Source organism: Chaetodon trifascialis, chromosome 16, assembly GCF_039877785.1.
Source record: "Chaetodon trifascialis isolate fChaTrf1 chromosome 16, fChaTrf1.hap1, whole genome shotgun sequence".
Classification (NCBI taxonomy): Eukaryota; Metazoa; Chordata; class Actinopteri; order Chaetodontiformes; family Chaetodontidae; genus Chaetodon; species Chaetodon trifascialis.
This window is the reverse complement of record NC_092071.1, coordinates 21213155-21232515: the sequence shown is the minus strand read 5'-3', so window position 1 is coordinate 21232515 and position 19361 is coordinate 21213155. Positions and strand designations below refer to the sequence as shown.

Genomic DNA, 19361 nt, shown 5'->3' with positions numbered 1-19361 from the left:
ATGGGAGATCTTGCTAGAGGATGGTCTGTAGAGTGCAGCAGAGCCATGGAGGGCAACATCTGAGTGCAAGATAATCAAGAAGCCAGTGCTGGAAGAGCTGGATGCATTATTGATTAATGCATTCACCTAAATATAGCAGGATATCGCTTCCTTTCATGTCACCTACAAGCAGCTCTGTAAACATCATTCAGTAGAGGAGCCTGGCGGATTTATCAGCCAGACATAAAGGGAGTACTTCGTCTCTCCAGTTGAGAGACTGAGTAAGTAGGGAGATAAATGGCCAGGTTACAGCCACTCCTAAATAGATCAGAGCTTTCATCTCAGTGACACTGATTCAAGTCAGCTCTTTTTGAGTCGGAACAGGAACAATGTTCACTGAGCCCCTTCATGTCTAACTGTTGCTTTAAAAAGTACAAAAAGGCCTTAAGAGTCATACATGTTCATGTTCAAAGTTGAGGCGAACAACATGAAGCGCAAAGTCTTTCTGCCTGCGGGAAGGGGGTCAGTGGGTGTCGACAGGTCTGTGGTCTCCTTGTCCTATTAGCACACAGGGACAGTGAGCTGGGTGGCAGCTCATCTCCCCTTACTGCCTCTGACACGGCCGCTATCTGTCAGCACCTCAGATAAGTGATTGCCTGGGGTTATCTTACACTGATAGGTTGGTCAGCAAAAAAGGGAGTTAGCACCTTTAACAGTTTAATACTTCCTGCCTGTACTCTGACAGAGGGGTACAGTCAGATGAGGGTAGGAGTGAACAATATGGTCCTAAAATAAGACCATGATATTTCAGGGGATCTCTGCAATAATGACAATCTTGACAATACAACAAAATGCTGAGAAAATATTTGTTGTTTAGAACCCACAAAAACTGCTGAGCTCTACTTGTGGGGTTTTGGGCTCTTCCTCCTCTTGTGGTAAAACAAGCTGTTGTTGTTGTTGTTGTTGTATTGCCCCCTTTTGTTGTTACAGTCTTCTTGCAGTTCTGACATATTACTGTGGCTTGTTGTATCTGAATTTATAGTACTTTTCTAGTCTACTGACCACTCAGTGCTTTACAATACACGCCACATTGACGCATTCACACACACTCATCCACCGACCACACGGTCATCAGGAGCCATTGGAGGTTGAACATGCAGACATGAGGAGCCAGTGTGTGAGTTGGGGGTGTCGTAATGGCCACGAGGTACTGTGACATCCAACTGGCAGTCCAGCATGTCCAGAGGTGGAGTAGTAGAGATTGTCTCACCTCGGTTTACTTGTTCTCCGATGGTTCATCCATTACTGTTAGCTAACAGGCACCATGCAGTGACCATTTGCACAAGAAATGTAACCATCAACAAAACCAGAGTGCTGTACGCACGTCAGCCATCTTGTGACTTAATCCACTTGGTTACAGCTAGTTAAATTTCATAGTGCATTCAAAGACAAGGATCCATCACCAATCTATTACCGACAGGAAGAAACTGACCATGCAGCTTGAAAGTTAACCTGTATGCGGACTGACAAAGATCACTTTTCCAGGATGTTTTATGCACAGGAAAGCCAACAACATACCATGAACAGGATACATTTCACACAGCCAATCAAAGCCTGTGTTTGCACTTAATCTTACACACTCAATCACCCAGTGAGGCCCCATGCTAAAATTCAGAGTGTAACATTACTGCAGATGTCTACAAACATAAAGTTTAATGTAGGCTACACATCACCAGAGACTTCACTGCCTTTCACAGCCCTGAACCCGCCGCAACCAGAAGCCATCTGAGATAATATCACTCACTGCATCCTCAAGAGTCGAGGTATAAGGAGTGTCAATAGTGGATGAATTAACTTCAGATGCTATAACCCAAAGTCAGCAATAAATGAATACACATAAAAACACACATAAAAAGTAGAAGCTACCCACAAAGACTAGGCCTTAGATTACTGTAAACCACCTGTGGTTTATCTATGGAGTTCTAATTTACCTTGTTCCACTTCTTTCTCTTAATAACATTAAATAACATCTCTGGCCACTGAGGGGCAGCGCAACAAACCTCGAAAACAACAGTAACTTATTATGGAGAGGATGAGTTTGAGGGTTATATGAAAAGACAACAGTGAAACAGGTGTCACATAGTTATGGTTTGAGAGTTCCAGGTGAACTCCTGGAAACAAGGCTCTTTGCCAGGTGTGCGGTCAAATGAGAGGCTTCAGAGCAGACCTCGTAGTATGCAGAGAGCTCCTCCCATCAAACCCTGAAGCATTTTATGCTAGACCCGAGAGGGCACGACGAACTCAGTAGACGGAATTTTACCAGTTTAGTGTGCATGCTCTGGGGGCAAGCTCAGAACTCAAGATGCCTTTGAGCAATCCTGATCAAACTCACTGAAGACGTCCTGTGCTAACCTTGAAAATACATACCAAGTTTACCACGTTCAAATTCAGTGACAAATGGCAGAACTAAATCCTTCTTTGAACAAAATGAAACAAGCTTAAGAAACGTTGCTCACCGCTGTGAAGCCTGGCCCACTGAGCTGCTTCCATCTGTAAAGCCCAAAAGGCCGTGACCCCAGAATCACCACTTGCGGCTAAATTCTTTGTTTATATCATCTATATTGGTCAATGTTGTTCATGTAACTAGTTCTTCTATTTCCCTCCCTGTTTGTTCCCCATTTCTCTCAGTGTATCCAATGTGTTCAGCTGCTACTACATGAATTGGAAGCGTTTGGATGGTCAGACCCAAAGACTTCAGGCTGGTTTTAAAGGAAACCCGTGAGACCAACCTGAATTCATCCAAAAGATTTGTTTTCCCTTTGCTCTCCTGGATTGCAGCTCTACGCAATTTTCCCTACAGGTGATTGAATCTTGGATTTGAGCAATACAGTATAAAAGATCCATCGCAGCACAATAACATCCATAGAAGTTACACACTAGTCAAGGCAGTTCAACAGCCTCTCGGTTTAACTGTCTCACTGTTTGCAGTTAAAGTGAAGAAAGGAAAGAGATCCATCCCTTTAATAAGTAACACGGGGCTTTGGCTCGCTGCTATGGGCCGTCAATGAGCCCGATGAATCAGAGTGTAAGATAATCCACCAGGCCACACAGTCACACAGACAGACACACTGACTGACTGCGCCAAAAAACTAATGTGGCATTAAAGGTATCTTGTGGAAGTTTCATTGTAAACAAACATTGTTTTGTTTACATTCAACATTTCCCCTTTGTTTACCTGAACTGTGCTGACATTGCCTTATGTAACACAGATGAACTCAAAATGGGTCTTCATGGGTGCACTGTGCCAAATCTTGTTTCCCATCTGAGTCAATTTGGAGGAAAATCTCTGTATTTTGATTATCAGTAGGCCTGATTGTTCACCAAGAAATAAACAACTCTCTCAAATTCTTTATCTATTTTTTTTTTTTCTGAAATCCTGCACAGCCTTTACTATATCTTGGCCTTTTGAATCAAACAGGAATTACCTGTCACTGAATGACACTGTCATTTCAGTTTAAAAAAGAAAAAAGGGCTTCTCAAAAGCATTTGATACGATTTTTATGTGTGTGTAAACCAGTAGCAACAGGTGACTCATAGCCCTCTTTTCTGATGAAGTCATTCAGCATTTCAAAGCACGAGGGCCCGAAAAATGTTCCAAAAAGCAAGTATATAGAAGTAGGCCAGGGTTTGTTAAAGAGTTATCGAGTCAAGTTGTTTTCATCATATGAAATTTTCCAAAAAGCACAATCTCTGCAAATGTTTAAACCAGTTTAAAACATGTCACACACCAGTTAGATTAGTCACTGGATACAGGACTGAAGGTAAGAATGCAAGCAGATTCTGACAGACTGTCAGGAAGGTGAGCACATCAGATTACACCTGAAACAACTGGATCCACACAGACAGCTCTCAGATATGCCTCGACTTTTAACGACTATGTCATTCAAAAACACAAAAAGGAATTGGATTATTAACATTTCTCATCAATCAGTGTAACTATCTCATTGTCTTTGACTTCAGCTGCAGCGGGCCCATGTCTGGTGCACGTAAACGAGGAAGAGGCATATCTAAATCAATGCTGTACGGCTCGTTCTTAGTCATGCTGTTCCCTTCACACCTGCTCACAGTAGCTTTCATGCATTGATGCCTTGCTCTATGCTGCTTGGTTAATCTAAATTCCTATATAATGTACAGTGCTGTACATAACATTGCACACTTCATGCATCTGTATGTATCTGGATTCAGATATAGGACACTTTTACACTAAAGTGAATCCACTGATGCATTTTTACATCAATTTAATCATTTAACTGCTAAATTTTGCTACTTACTTTACAATATCCAACAGTGCACAAAGGACACTGAATGGCAGGATGTTAAGTTGGGACTCTCATTTAATTCCCACTTGCTCAGATGTTGTATGTAAAGCATTCTGCTGGATATTCATTTATTCATCCATGCAGGTGGCATGAATAAACATTGTGCTCTCTGCATGCTTACCCTTGTGCTGCTGCTGCCTTTCTGTTAATCTGACAGCATTCAGTTCAGACTTGGGCTGTGGTGAAAGTGCTACAGAAACGTTAGAGGTCCGAGTGACCTTTACATTCAAGTGACGAGGGGGCTTATGCAGACATGAGACCAACATGTTAAAATGCCATCATATTAACATAAAAGGGGTGTATGTCTGTCAAGGGCTTTAGCCAGGAGGACAGTGACAACCAGCTGTAAAGACTGTCAGAATGTCCAGAAACATCGATGTGAATGATTAATTGCAGTTTCTGGAGCAGTTTGTGACGGAGGCACCCTCACAGTGCTCACTTTCCAAAGCTTTTAAAACTGAATTTTAGGTTTAGCGTTAACAAAGCTTCAAAGATAATTGCAAACTACTTTTTTTAACTTAAACTTTTCAAAATGTGACCTATAGACAAAGTTCAACTTCAACAGCAGAAGCTCCCAAAGTCTTTCAGAGCGCTTTACCATGAAGTAACCCAGTCTATAAATTAACCACACTGGCTCAATCAGTACCCCTGTGGAATTAATTGGTTTTTGAGAAGTCCTTGTAGACACAGCAGAGGAAAGACAACCTAAGTAATGCACAGTCTCTGTTCTCTTTGTAACCACCAGGTCAAAATTACCATCAATCTGGACAGCAGCAGTGCAAGCTTGGCTGAGCACGAGGTTTAGTTTACAGCATGGCGGGAACGCTGCCATGCTGTTCAGTTCCTCAAGTATGGCGATCTACTTTCAGTCAGCAAGTTCAGCTCCATTTCTCTGGACTGATTATGTGAATTTTCAGTGTCTACTAGAATGATCTTAGCAGGTAACAATCACTACAAAGACCTAGCACAGACTTGTAGTTGATGAGGACTGAAACATGATTAATAAAGTGAGGACAAGTGATTGACAGCATGCACAATGACCTTCAAAGAATTGTTAAGTGAAACATTCTTTGCAAATGTCATGTCCATCTTTGGGAAATCTTTGCCATCTGGTTCATCAAAATCAGCCTATTCCAAAAAGTCTGATTCTTTTTCTTAGAAAAATAAAATCATAAATGGCTGCTTTGATTTTGATAATAGCACTGCGGCTCTAATACACATTAGCATGTTTTAAAATCCTGACTGACAATGCAGGTCAGTAAGAGGTAAAGTTGTTCGACCAGTAGATTTGTAAATATACTTCATAGCCTGCTAAGTGGCCCATACCATTAGAGGCAATCACTAACATCAGCATGGGCACTACAAATAGAATCCCCTATCATGGTATGTGCAAAGTCATACTGCAAAAGCAAAATACTCTACTGTCATACAGCATACAACTGTTTATAGATTTAATATAATGAGCCAGGAATCTCTGTTTTGGCTAATCCAGCAAACTGAAGACCGGGCAACTCAAGCGCCTTCATCACGCAAAAATCATGTCTCCAGACTTCCAGAAAACCATTCTGCTGATCCAACTACAACATCATAAGACACTATTAATACCATTCATCAATCCATTTTCTATACCGCGCACCCCTTTCGGGTTTGCGGGGGGGCTGGAGCCTATCCCAGCTGTCAACGGGCGAGAGGCGGGGTCCACCCTGGACCGGTCACCAGTCGATTGCAGGGCGACACTATTAATACACAAGAGGTTTTATAGGTATTCAATTATGGATTATATTCAGGGTTTATTCTTTTTATTTTTACTTTTAATTGAACTTAACTCTTATTTTAACGGGGGGGGGGGGTTACACACAACACATAGAAAAGGCGCCCCTTGATCCCCCTCTAATCTTCTTTTCTAATTTGACTCTGATGTAAACAATCCATTTGACATCTCTAAGCCATTCTAGTCTCTCGTTTCTGACTCTCGAGTCATTCTGCCTCTGCTTACACACTTCCTTTTCCTAAGATTTCTCCACGTGTGCCTCAGCCAGGCTCGCTGTCAAGGAAGAGGCAGGTGGACAGTGAGAGGCCACACAGGGCTGGAGGTGAGGTGGACAGAAAGGGCTTGGTAGACAAACGACTGAAAGCCAGCAGACAGCAGCTCCTGAGGTTTCCATTACCTGAGACACCCTGCCCAGCCACTGTCACCTTAGAAGGAACAGCATTCTCAACTTCAGTATGAACCCAGACAGGGACACCAGTTATGCAATATTCAAGATACTGTCAGAAACATTAATAACGCACAGAATATACAAACACATACTGCTGGCTGTGAGGAGTGATATGACAATGTGATGCGTCAGTTGTACAAAACACTGCTGCTTCCTCGTTGCAGCATCTGCACTATGGTCAGACTGTAACTATTCGAGCAATCACTAATCTTTGAAACTGAGGCTTTTTGCAATGTGACTCATTAAGGAGACAATCTCTGCTTGTTATTGTCAGCTCGACGACGACAGGAAAGACCGCTGACCAATATTTCCATTTGAAAGATTTTTGTGGTGCTTTTTATTCTTTGCATTGACCTCTTGGATTCAGGGCAACAAGCTAGTGTAGACCAACGAAATGTTAACAAAATGTGCAGCGGCAGCCAGCAGGCCTGAACACACAATAGACGAGGGAGCCAGTGAAAACAAAACAGACCCCCACAGGCACTAACTCCCAATCGCTCATATGTGCACACGCACACACGCACGCACGCACGCACACACACACACACACACACACACACACACACACACACACACACACACACACACACACACACACACACAGAGGCTAGTAAATACTATCCATTATAGCATGTACACTGCTGTAAATTCAAGCTTTACAATGACCAGAAATTAAACAAAGCTGAACTGATAGAATGACACTAGATGTCTGATCTTAATATATGTGGCAGGAGCTTTTGGCCTTCATCAGTCATTATTGTAGCATTAAAAATCAATGACAAAATGAGGTACAGAGATGTAATTCAGTCAGGGTGAAAGAGTCCCATCCACAGGTCTTGACTTCCATAAATCAAGTGGATGAAAAGAGTCTGATTAACTGTACAGTTGTAATGACTGATCGTAGAGGAAATGTGAGAGAAACGTGAGGGGTAGTATAGCCCTTTGTCCTGTGGCACCTGTGATGGCGCACATATCGGTGCCTGTATACAATGCTGCAGCATTGGTTTACCTGAGCCGTCACATACGTGGGGGGGAGGTTGCATTTCAGGATAAGTGTCAGTGAGCTTTAGTGGTGGACTGCTTGGATTTAGCTTCTGGACTGCTACACATATTGTCTTCCTTGTGCTTAAATGCTACCAAAGACAAGAAAGTCAGAAGACAAAAAAACTGTATACAGCAAACAACTTAGAAACAGGGCTGCAACTGACAATACATTTAATATGGATAATCCTTTTTCCTTGATTGATCTTTTTGTCTATGAAATGTCCAAAAATTGGGAAGAATTGCCATCATAATTGCTCAAAGCCCAGGGACACGTATACAACAATGAACCCAGAGTCATTACATTTATGATGACACAAAAAAAAGAAAAATGAAGAAGACAAATTAGCCACATTACAGATGCTGGTACCAGCTAATGTGCAGCATTTTTGCTGATTAATTGACGACTGATCAATCAATCCACTAATCATTTCAGCTCTATGTGTGGATGTAGTTCTGCATTAGTTTAACAAAGACTCTTTATTGTTGTTATAGACACAGTGTGCTGCCATTCTTATATTTAATTATCTTGAATCAGTTTTAGTGTTTTGTTATTCACCTGTTCTATGGTACTGAAATCACCCAAAGTTCACCTGTAATTCATTCTATAACATCAGAGATATCATGAATAAATAGATTTGGCATGTTCATAACCCATGAGAAACATCAGAGAACAGTGTATGCTATAATGCATGAGCAAAGAAAAAAAAAAAAGAAAACCCAAAAGAGTGATCATAGTGTCTTTTTGGATGCTTCTCTGAAAAGTGATATAAGTGTTATCATGTGCGTAATCAAATATAATGGACTGGCACTGGGGGTGTATCTGCAGTCAACGCCTCCTGTCTCACACATCAGCAGCTCTTAGCACGGCTGTGGGCTGCCAGCACTGTCCTGGACACAAGAGATGGCCGGGTGGGTCACTGTATGTGGTGCAGCCAATCTGCTAAATGAATGATGCTTTTATGTCAGTTAAATGTCAGCTGTGAAGTCAAGCCCTTATCAGAAAATGTCAGGGAAAAAGCAGAGCGATCTTTCAGGATAAAATCAATGGGACCTGCTAAGTGTCCAGCAGGAACTCACAAACATCAATACACTCCTGAAGACATCCTTGACTTAAAAGTGCCAATCTAAAATTACATTTCCTCCTTCAGCTCAAAGAAACGGGCAAAATCCAGCATGCAGGGCTCTGTTACGCAGGTTGAGGTATGGACTATCATGTCATGCATTGCAGCTGCAGCAGGACAGATGTGCTTTTCTACAATCAGCCATATGCTAGTAGACTATGTGATGTGCCATAGCTAATACAGCTTCCAGTACTTCCAGAAATTCTATTGAAACACGAACTTTATGATAAGGTTTTTGCCCAAATGTATTTATTTTTATATACAATGTATGTGTTTGTGAATGTGATCAGAAAGTAGGCTGCATGTTATGAGGGGTTTTAGTGATCCCCAGCTATAATGATCAGTTTCTACTCACCGAGATTTGAATTCTTAAAGATTACACATCCTTTCTACTTTTGGCACTTGTTTTACTGACCTCAGACCTTTACAACATGCCTTTCCTTGTTGAGTCATAACGATACAAATCATCTCAAACATAATTCATTTATCATCAATATATTTTCAATTGTCGGGTCCAAGTCAAATGTAACTCAGTTTCTCCATGGAAAACTTAAAACAGCCATACTGTACTTATTTAAAACAGTAAAGTCCACATGAGGCACAGGAGAGGTGACCGTTTACTTATTCAATATCGGTTTGTTATCAATCAAAACTACAAGAGGGTCACGAGGGCGTAGCCTTTAGCAATGTGCCAAAATGCCAGTTTATCTTCGCACCTGCTCCTCCATCCCTCCTTTGCCCTCGTCTCTTACCTTTTGGTTTATGGCACAGCTCCACCAAAGGCTGGCATCGCGTCTGAAAGTCTGGAAACACACGCCTGGTAAAACTATCCCGGTCTGTACACACAGCTGAACTCACACAGTCAACTTTCCCGTTAACTCACATTGCCGTGAACTAACTGAGATGATGCTGCGAGCCCACGCGGCGGATGACGTGCTGCGTTCATGGTCTCCTCCCCGGTTTCTCAATCGGACGTCGTGAAATTTTCAAAGCGATCGGTTAAGGCTGATTCGAGTGTTTGTGGTCGGAAATAATGATAGAAATATTTGTCTGGTGGCCATTCTGTATTCTGTGAATTTAGCTGTCAAACAGTTGGTTTTTGTCCCCGCAGCAAGATGCAAGTAATGGCTTACTCTGTAGGCCTGTTTTATGTTTTCGAGAGTGCCTGAAGGCAGCATACGCAGGGAAAAGTGCGCAACTGCAAAATTTATACCAAACTGTGGTAAGTGCGCTTAGCTGGTGGTCATGTCTCCCCTGCTCCACAGCTGACATGTATGCACTGTGTTAATGTCTTGTTCGGCTATACATCGACTGACGGCACTACTTTTTTTTTTTTCTTAATGTGCAAGTCTGATATATATTATTATAAGTCCACTACTTGCATAACAGTAGCCTAACAGCCTATTCAACCACTGGGCTTACTTCATAATAGAAAACATTTGTGTATTATAATTTTCTCAATCCCTCCACTCGTGCTTGTAAATGTGACGTCGCTTTCTAACAAGACAGCCTTTTTAAAGGGTTTAAGTTGTAACTATCGGCTTTATTGATGATTAATGAATCGTTCATGTTTTGCAGAGTATTCTAAGTGACAAGTAAAAACACATTTGGTTTTGCCAGTTTGTGAAACATTCCACTGGCTTATGTTTATCCTTTGGTAATGATGCAGTAATACCTGTTGGTAATCCTTTGATAAACGCTAAAAATAATGCTTATGAGTACCTGACTGTCAATATGGCCTCAAGCCATATCACCTGCAGTCACCACCAGTCAAATGCTGGAATCCCAAAAAGGTTTTGTTGTTTCATGTAAGTTTTTGTTCGTGTTGTTTGTTTGCTGTGTGTGTGTGTGTGTGTGTGTGTGTGTGTGTGTGTGTGTGTGTGTGTGTGTGTGTGTGTGTGTGTGTGTGTGTGTGTGTGTGTGTGTGTGTGTGTGTGTTGCAGGTTTTGCGTTGTTTTCAGTTTTGAGGGTCTCTGTTTTGCTGTTGCGAAATGTGTAAATTGAGCCCAACAATCAGCATCAAAAGTACATAAAAAGATAGATGATTGAACCCTTTGTAATGTTCCTAAGTGCATTAAAACCCATAAAAACTATGCTAACTAGTCTTAACGCTAATACAGAATGTATTGTGCATGTGTTACTTCCTGCTGTATGTTCACACTGCAGTTTCAGGAGGACCTTGCCCAGTCTTGGAGCTGGTTTTTATTGCTTTGACTGTCACCGCTGCTGGTGAACACTGTGGGGAAGATCTCAATCATGAACTTGTTCTTCAGTCTGTGCAGCAAGTGGACACATCTCAGCCCTGGTCCACAGCCAGAGAACACATGTGACACCTGCAGGCCAACGGAGAGATGTACAGGTGCTGGTCATAAAATGAGAATATCATGGAAAAGTTGATTTATTTCAGTAATTCCATTCAAAAAGTGAAACTTGTATATTATATTCATTCATTACACACAGACTGATATATTTCAAATGTTTAGTTCTTTAATTTTGATGATTTTAAACTAACAACTAATGAAAATCCAAATTTCAGTATCTCAGAAAACTAGAATATCACTTAAGACTGATACAAAAAAAGGATTTCTAAAAATGCTGTCCAACTGAAAAGTATAAACATGAAAAGTATGAGCATGTACAGCACTCAATACTTAGTTGGGGCTCCTTTTGCCTGAATTACTGCAGCAATGTGGCGTGGCATGGAGTCGATCAGGCTGTGGCACTGCTCAGGTGTTATGAGAGCCCAGGTTGCTTTGATGGTGGCCTTCAGCTCTTCTGCGTTGTTGAGTCTGGCATCTCGCATCTTCCTCTTCACAATACCCCATAGATTTTCTATGGGGTTAAGGTCAGGGGAGTTTGCTAGCCAATCAAGAACAGGGATACCATGGTCCTTAAACCAGGTACTGGTAGCTTTGGCACTGTGAGCAGGTGCCAAGTCCTGTTGAAAAATGAAATCTGCATCTCCATAAAGTTGGTCAGCAGCAGGAAGCATGAAGTGCTCCAAAACTTCCTGATAGACAGCTGCATTGACCTTGGACCTAAGGAAACACAGTGGACCAACACCAGCAGATGACATGGCACCCCAAACCATTGCTGACTGTGGAAACTTGACACTCGACCTCAGGCAACGTGGATTCTGTGCCTCTCCTCTCTTCCTCCAGACTCTGGGACCTTGATTACCAAAGGACATGCAAAATTTACTTTCATCGAGAACATGACTTTGGACCACTCAGCATCAGTCCAGTCCTTTTTGTCTTTAGCCCAGGTGAGACGCTTCTGACGCTGGAATGCGACAGCTGAAAGCCATGTCTTGCATACGTCTGTGAGTGCTGGTTCTTGAAGCACTGACTCCAGCTGCAGTCCACTCTTTGTGAATCTCCCCCGCAGTTTTGAATGGGTTTTGTCTCACTATCCTCTCCAGGGTGCGGTTATCCCTATTGCTTGTACACTTTTTTCTACCACATCTTTTCCTTCCCTTTGCCTTTCTACTAATGTGCTTGGACACAGAGCTCTGTGAACATCCAGCCTCTTTAGCAATGACCTTTTGGGACTTGCCCTCCTTGTGCAAGGTGTCAATGATCGTCTTTTGGACAACTGTCAGGTCAGCAGTCGTCCCCATGATTGTGTAGCTTACAGAACTAGACCTAGATCATTTAAAGGCCTTTGCAGGTGTTTGAGTTAATTAGCTGATTAGAGTGTGGCACCAGATATCTTCAATATTGACCTTTTCCACAATATTCTAATTTTCTGAGATACTCAATCGGGGGTTTTCATTAGTTGTCAGGTATAATCATCAATATTAAAAGAAGTAAATACTAGAAATATGTTGGTCTGTGTGAAATGAATGTATACATTATACAAGTTTCACTTTTTGAATGGAATTACTGAAAAAAATCAACTTTTCCATGATATTCTAATTTTATGACCAGCACCTGTACAATGGAGAAATGGAGTCTTGGCCCTTCAGTACAGGCAGATTAGTGTACCTGACAGGGACTCAGTAACTCACCTCCTTCCAGGTGTGTGAGTGAGTGCTGAGCTCCTCACTGATTGGACAGTGCGCTCTGAGATCATAGTGCTTTTATCTGCACACAGTAACTTCACAAGCAGCTGGTCGATGGACTCTCCTCATACTTGACTATGCAGTTTTATCAACGGAATAAATTATCATTGAACCTTTCCTTGGAAGAAAGCCCCATTTTTCATACAATTTGTACCAAATGATTGGACTAAAGATCTTTGAAGAAATCAGTGTGACTTTTGGGGTTAACAACATACTTTTTGTAACTTCTTACAATGGTGAAGCAACAATGGTTTGAATATTCAAACAAACCAGTAATAAGAATATTTCTACTGGTTTGTGCCCCAGAGGAAAGATGCAAGAAGTTGTAATTATAGTCCTATTTGATTATTCAGTATACAGCTTTATTGATTCTGAACATTTGATGAATTGTCTTAATGTACTGTTAAAAGGGCTAAAACATACACGTTAGTCAAAGGCAGTTTTCTGTATATTATCTACACAAATGCACAGACTGTGAAACATGGATTATACATGATGTCGTCTACATGTGTGCTAATCGAGCTGATAAGGCCACACTGATAGGTAGCCACACATGGTCTATTATAGGGGCTGGAGGAGGGTGGGGATGCTCATCACCAGTCTGATGATCTCTCACACATGCCACTGGACATGGAGCGATACATGCAAACTTGTAAGCAAGCAGTGTAATCTGGAGTCATGAACAGCGTGTCTCAGGCAGTGGCTCTTCATTTGCAAACTGTTGTTGAAATGTTGTAGTGATGATGTCAGTGGCAGAAATTTCCAAAATGGCTCTGAGAGAGGCCCAGACAGAGTAACCTGTGATGTGAAGTGCTGCAACAAAATAAAAGTGGCTATGCACCTTTTTTCCTCTTGTTTGGTCGCCACCCCAGGCTCCCCATTGACCTCATGTTTGGCCTCACAGCTACGGCCATCTCACAGGGACTATGCTGAGAAACGTAGGTCAAGATTGACTGAGGCATACCAGTTGACCTCTAAGACAGCCGCTAAAGAGGGGACACAAAACGGAATGGATCCGAAATCTAGGGACAGGAAAGTTGAGGCCTTTCTGGGAAGATCAAGTGTTTGTTGTAACACACAGGAAACACCACAACAGCCCAGTGTATGAGCTTGAGCCAGAAGAATAGAATAAGAATATTTGACACTCTTCACATGGCTTACAGCTGTGTGGCGGACCCACATCCTCTTTCTGCCCTTTTTGGTATCCCGCATGGCAACACTCTGTCAGCTGAAGCACAACATGCTATGGCCTTCTGCACCTTGCTGGCCAGGCGCTTGATTTAGCTTCACTGGAAGCAGGTCTAGCCTCCGTCCTATGACAGATGGATTCAGGATGTTCTATATAATCTAAAGTTAGAGAGACTAAGGTTTTCTCTCAGAGGCTCCTTGAGGAAATTTGATAAAATTTGTAACCCCTTGCTTTCCATCATTCACTAGACATCATACCTGATGAGTCAGATATCTGAGTCCTTTTGACTTACAGTGTCACCGCCCACCAATCCATAGTTTTGTTTGTTTGTTTATTTATTTTGTTTTTCTGTTTGGTTTTGTTTTTTCACATCATGTTTTGCGTTTTCCCCTCTGTATTGTGTTTGTCACCTGGAGACAGGTAGTGTCGGGGCTGGGGTCTCAGCAAGGGGATAGGGAGGGTGCGTTGGAAAACTTGAAAATGAGAGCACTGTTTCATGTTCTTCATGTGTCTTCACTTTGAGGACACTTTGTATTGTTGATGATCAATAAAACATATATATATATAAAAAAAAAGGGACACAGTCACTGAACCTAAAAAACTCAGGGAGGGAACATGCAAAAAGAGACATAGGGAACAGGAACAGGAGGATGAGGAGAAGATCAGGAGATGAGGGACAGTGGAAATCCATCACTGGATCTCAACCAGCAAACTACAAGCAGAGTCTGCTGAGAGCAGAGGCATCGAGGTTCCACTCAGACAACGGAGCAGCAGCAGGTCCAGTGGACACAAGGTGGGGACACTGAGCCCTCACAGTCTGCTGCCAGACCAAGAGGATGCTGAGCAGACACCAGTCAGAGACAAAAAGTGTCTCCAACAAAAAAACAATTTCAGTGTCATAAGTTAGACCAGCCTACCATGTAAAGGGGACAGATTGACATTTTTGTTGCTCAGAGTAAGGACCTAAGAGTTATCTGAGATGTCAAAACACTTAAGTATAATCAAGCAAAAAAAAAGAAAAGCCACTATTGCCTTGAAAATGTCAGACAGTGATGGAACCCATCCCAGCTACTGTACAACATTTTACTGAAATGGCAGATCACTAATGTGATAAAGTAAGTTATTCTCAAAGGGGATGGAGACACCTGTGCTCGTGGAGGAAGTAGCAGGGGACTATTAACATGCACGATCTGCTGCAGACACACATCATTAACAGGAGATAGATGTCATATGCTTCACAATCTTTAGGAAAGATTTATCTAGAAGAAACCTGCCTACATGCCATCCATACAAACATGTTGACTGGTAACTTATACTGTGAACCAGTACTCATAATGTCAGGATCCCATCACATTTTTGAGCTGTGACTGCGACGATCGTGAGTTCATAAATGATGCAGCCCCTCTTACAGACTGATTATTGCGTAACAGTATGGGTTAATACTTTTGAGGAAATGATGCATGTATTGTTTTCTTTTATCCATGGCATTGTGCAGTTATAGATATGCACTGGTCAGGCAGGCATAGCGCGCTGTTTAAGAGAAAAGTTAACTCAGTGTCATTGCTAACATTTGCCACAAGGAGGTCAACAAATAAATGGCACACTTATTAAGAACATACACATTTTTCAGTGGCGGAGAACTGAACCACTTTATTTGATTGGTCTGAACTCTTGTAATAGCCTACTAAGAGACATTGTGCGATACAAACATTGCATTTCAACATCATAGGATACACGGGTTTCAAGTCTCAATTTCAAAAAGACAAAAAAAAAGAAAAAAGTCACCACTGTGTGTTTGATAGAGAGCTGAAAAGATGCTCCAATTCTTTTTCGGCTTCATGTCGGATTTCTTTAAGATTCAAGTTTGTAAACTTTTTTTTGTCATTGCCTTTGTAAACACATAACATCCCATCTAAACAGGATGAATAACAAAGATGTTGAAAATGACAGAAAATAAAAATCTGAACATGTGCTATGACAAATGATTCAAAGTCAAAATGAGAGGAACAAAGGAAACATCAAGTTTAGAGCAGAATGGATTTGTTAAATGAGCAAAGTGAAAGCTGAAAAAGCCAAAATATGGTATTTTTCACATATCTTAAAAAAAAAAAAGACTTCCAAAGGAACGTTACTGCCATTTTTGACCTAATATAATTCATATTCAAAGCTTTATGCCGGTTGATTGACACAATGAAAGCACAGATTAAGTGGTCACGGCTCTGAATCACCATGACAGCAAACTCCTAAACATTTAACTGTACCATACGCTTAAAACTGTAACTGTGATGCAAGTGTCACACTACCAAATCATGTATCAGCTACAAGAAAAGACGAAGTCAAAACATCCAGAATTCTGTGAGTGGTGGGAAAAACTTAAAGCACATCTTAGTATACTCCTGTGCTGGAGGTTGAATAAGTTACACAGCAGGTAGTATGCTTTTTTCTGTCAAAAGCTACAAAGCAAAAAAGTGCAACAATGGTGCAGACCATTCTTTATGTTTGGTTAGTTTTGTCTTTTTGTGTAATGGAAAGACAATTTACAGAGTTCAGATTTCTGTCAGGACAGTATCAAAAAAAAAAAAAAAAAAAGGGGAAGAAAAAAGAGGGACTACAGAAACAAATACAAACATCAAACACCAACGTATATCTCTGAGAAAATTAGTTAAAGCTGCCTTCTTTCTCAAGTCACAAGGCATGGCAAAACCTGACATACTGTTTTTTTCCTTTTTTTTGTTTTTTTTTTTAACCATGACAACGTTGCAGAGCAGATCATTCTGGACAGGTTGGAAACTGCAGAGAGAGACAGCTACATGTGACACACCATGGCTCTATTGAGAGGAAAAAAAACAAAAGACAGACAAACGAACAACAACAAAAAAAAAAACCATTGGCTCACTCTCATTATTCAGACGGGGTCCAGGAGTAGTCATAAGGATATCTTTCCAAAATTAAGCTTATATCAGACTTTTCACCTTTCTGCTATGACACCAGTGTTCTTAACTCAACATTTCTCGGTCTAAGACGGGATGAGAAGTTACCTCTGCTATTTGAGAGTTACAATCCATGCATCATCTCCACGACGCGGTGAAGACAGGCATCAAATATCAATGCTGCTTGAAATGTTAGTCTGTCTCATCCTCGAATGTCCATGGTGTTCAGGCTCTGGTGGTGCTTGGTGGATGGCGCGCAGGGTGGCACAATCTCTGTGCTCCACTCATGGTCAAGTACAAACCAAAGGTCCGGTCTCTCTTAGCGTCGCTATGGTAAAAATATTAGAGTGGGTGTCTGGTGATGTGGGGTGGGGGTGGACTGGGAGAGACCAACTGTGACATTAAAGATTACATCCCTACTCTTCCCATTTAAAGTGGATCAATTTAAAAGCGACATTAAAATAAGAAATAATCAAGTTAAGAAAAACACTGCAAAAGGTTACTCTATTTACATACAATGATTTTCTTAAAGACAAGGTTTATCTTTACAGAAATCAAACAAAATTCAGAAATAGTCTCTTATGTTGTTTCTTTTTACATAGTAAGTTCTTCATCTTCACTATAGCTCATGTTGTCCCCTCGGTCGAGTTTTGTTTATTTCCCCGACAGGCTGGGTGAGTGCTTCCGGACCAAAAGCTAGTCTTGTTCTGGAGAGCCCTGCCTGTCACAGGCCGCTGCTTGTACTCTTAGCTAACAGCCAGGGGGCGCAATAGCACCAAAAATAAAAAGGACACCACCCCATTTACTTGTCATACTCGCCAGTGTGCGAGCTTAGTTCTAGGACAGGAGGGGTGAACAGACAAGCCTCAGCACAGGCCTCTCTTCTGGTTATCAGGGCGGCAGCGAGCAGGGCTCAGTCATCGCTGTCAGACAGGGTCTCGTATTGCTCTGACAGCAGAGACTGCCACACACGCTGCTGGGCCACCGGGGCTCCAGCCGGAGGAGGCTGCTGCTGCTGCTGCGGCGGCTGCGGCTGCTGCTGCTGGCTCTGTATGGCGGGGGAAGCTATGGAAGTGGGTGGCGTGCTGCTCAGTATCCGCATGGTCAGTGGGTTGTAAGGGAACTGCATGGATCCTGGGCAGAGAAGAGCAGAAGTGAAAAAGTGTAAATAAATTGTCTCCAGGTATTTCTAGCTTTTATAAGGGAGCTTTGAGACAGCAGAGGCTGGACGACTTACCTGCGGATGATGGTCGGTCGTCCCAGCTCCACTGGGGTTGGGCTTGGGCTTGTCTGTGATAATCTCCCTCGGAGTGGACGGAGGACACTGAAGAGGGACGTTCCCCTCCTGAGTAGGCCTGACCCAGGTTAGGTGACTTGGATTTTCGACTGTTGGCCTTGCCCTGCTTCTGCTTCCCTGTATATTCAAACAGGCAGCAACAAGTTAAACACAAGATCCCTTGTAAACGTGTCATATTGGGAATGTAGTCTGTGCGTACCCATACTGGGCGATGGGTTGGCCTCCTGGCGGGCGTCACTGCCTGTGCCAGTCGTGTTGTTCATGGCACACTGCGCCACTACTCCTCCCTGGTGCTCCTCCTGTCTCTCCTCTAAGTTGCCCATCAAGGCTTTGCGGATGATGTCCTCCAAGCCCAGGTTACTGGCTGGGTCACTAAAGGAGTGATTCCTGGGGTTGATGCTGCCTGCAAATCAACACAACAAAACATACAATGAGAGACGAGACACCAACTAGACTGAACTGTGAAGTGTCCAAGCGAGTTTCACTGCTACTTACTGGAGCTGGTGACAGCAGGCAAGTTGAATATCTCTGTGCCTGGTTGTGCGTTTCCTGCAAGACAATTATTAGCTGTTGAAAAAACTAAATGTCTGACAGTTAAAAATCATACAGCGAGTCAAACTGTTTCAGTGTCATCACATGCTTAATAAGCTTGAAACAGTAGAAGGAATTAACCAAACACAAGTGTCTTGCATGCACACATATTAACAGAGTTTGTTCCCTCAACTGACGCATGCATGTTAGTTCAAAGGAAGAAGAGAAGACCCACTTACCAACGTCAGAATCACCGACACCAGAGGTGGAGTTCAACTTACGAAAGATCTCCTGCTTCTTGGATTTCACCATTGGCGAGGTGTTCTCCAGCTTGGTGAAGAAGGAAGGCAGATAGCTGACACTCCCCGGGGATCGTGAGTCACTCCTTGACAAAGGGCAACAGACTCAATCAGCAAAAGGGGAAACAGCAACAAGCCATTGGCAATAGGAGCATCCAACTCCACATGTTGTCAAACGACAACTTGGGCGGGGGGGGGGGGGGGGGGGGCATCCATCCATAAAGGACATTAATTTACAGTCTAAAACATCAGGCATCAAATGTCAGGCAGCTAACAGGAAACAAACTTCAGCGGTGTGCAGCTGGAGAGC

The 19361-nt window shown here is 42.3% G+C and overlaps 1 protein-coding gene across 1 annotated transcript in view; it reads right to left on the bottom strand.

The window, feature by feature from the left end:
- Positions 1-15618: 15618 nt before the first annotated feature.
- ncor1 (nuclear receptor corepressor 1) overlaps positions 15619-19361 on the bottom strand; it is a 60368-nt gene continuing 56625 nt past the window's right edge. Inside the window, exons 42-46 of the mRNA XM_070983790.1 lie at positions 18992-19137; positions 18717-18770; positions 18421-18624; positions 18162-18338; positions 15619-18058 (exon numbers count right to left, since the gene is read on the bottom strand). Of these exons, the coding sequence (XP_070839891.1) occupies positions 17838-18058; positions 18162-18338; positions 18421-18624; positions 18717-18770; positions 18992-19137 (802 nt within the window). The 3' untranslated portion in view covers positions 15619-17837. The remainder of the gene's footprint in view (positions 18059-18161; positions 18339-18420; positions 18625-18716; positions 18771-18991; positions 19138-19361) is intronic.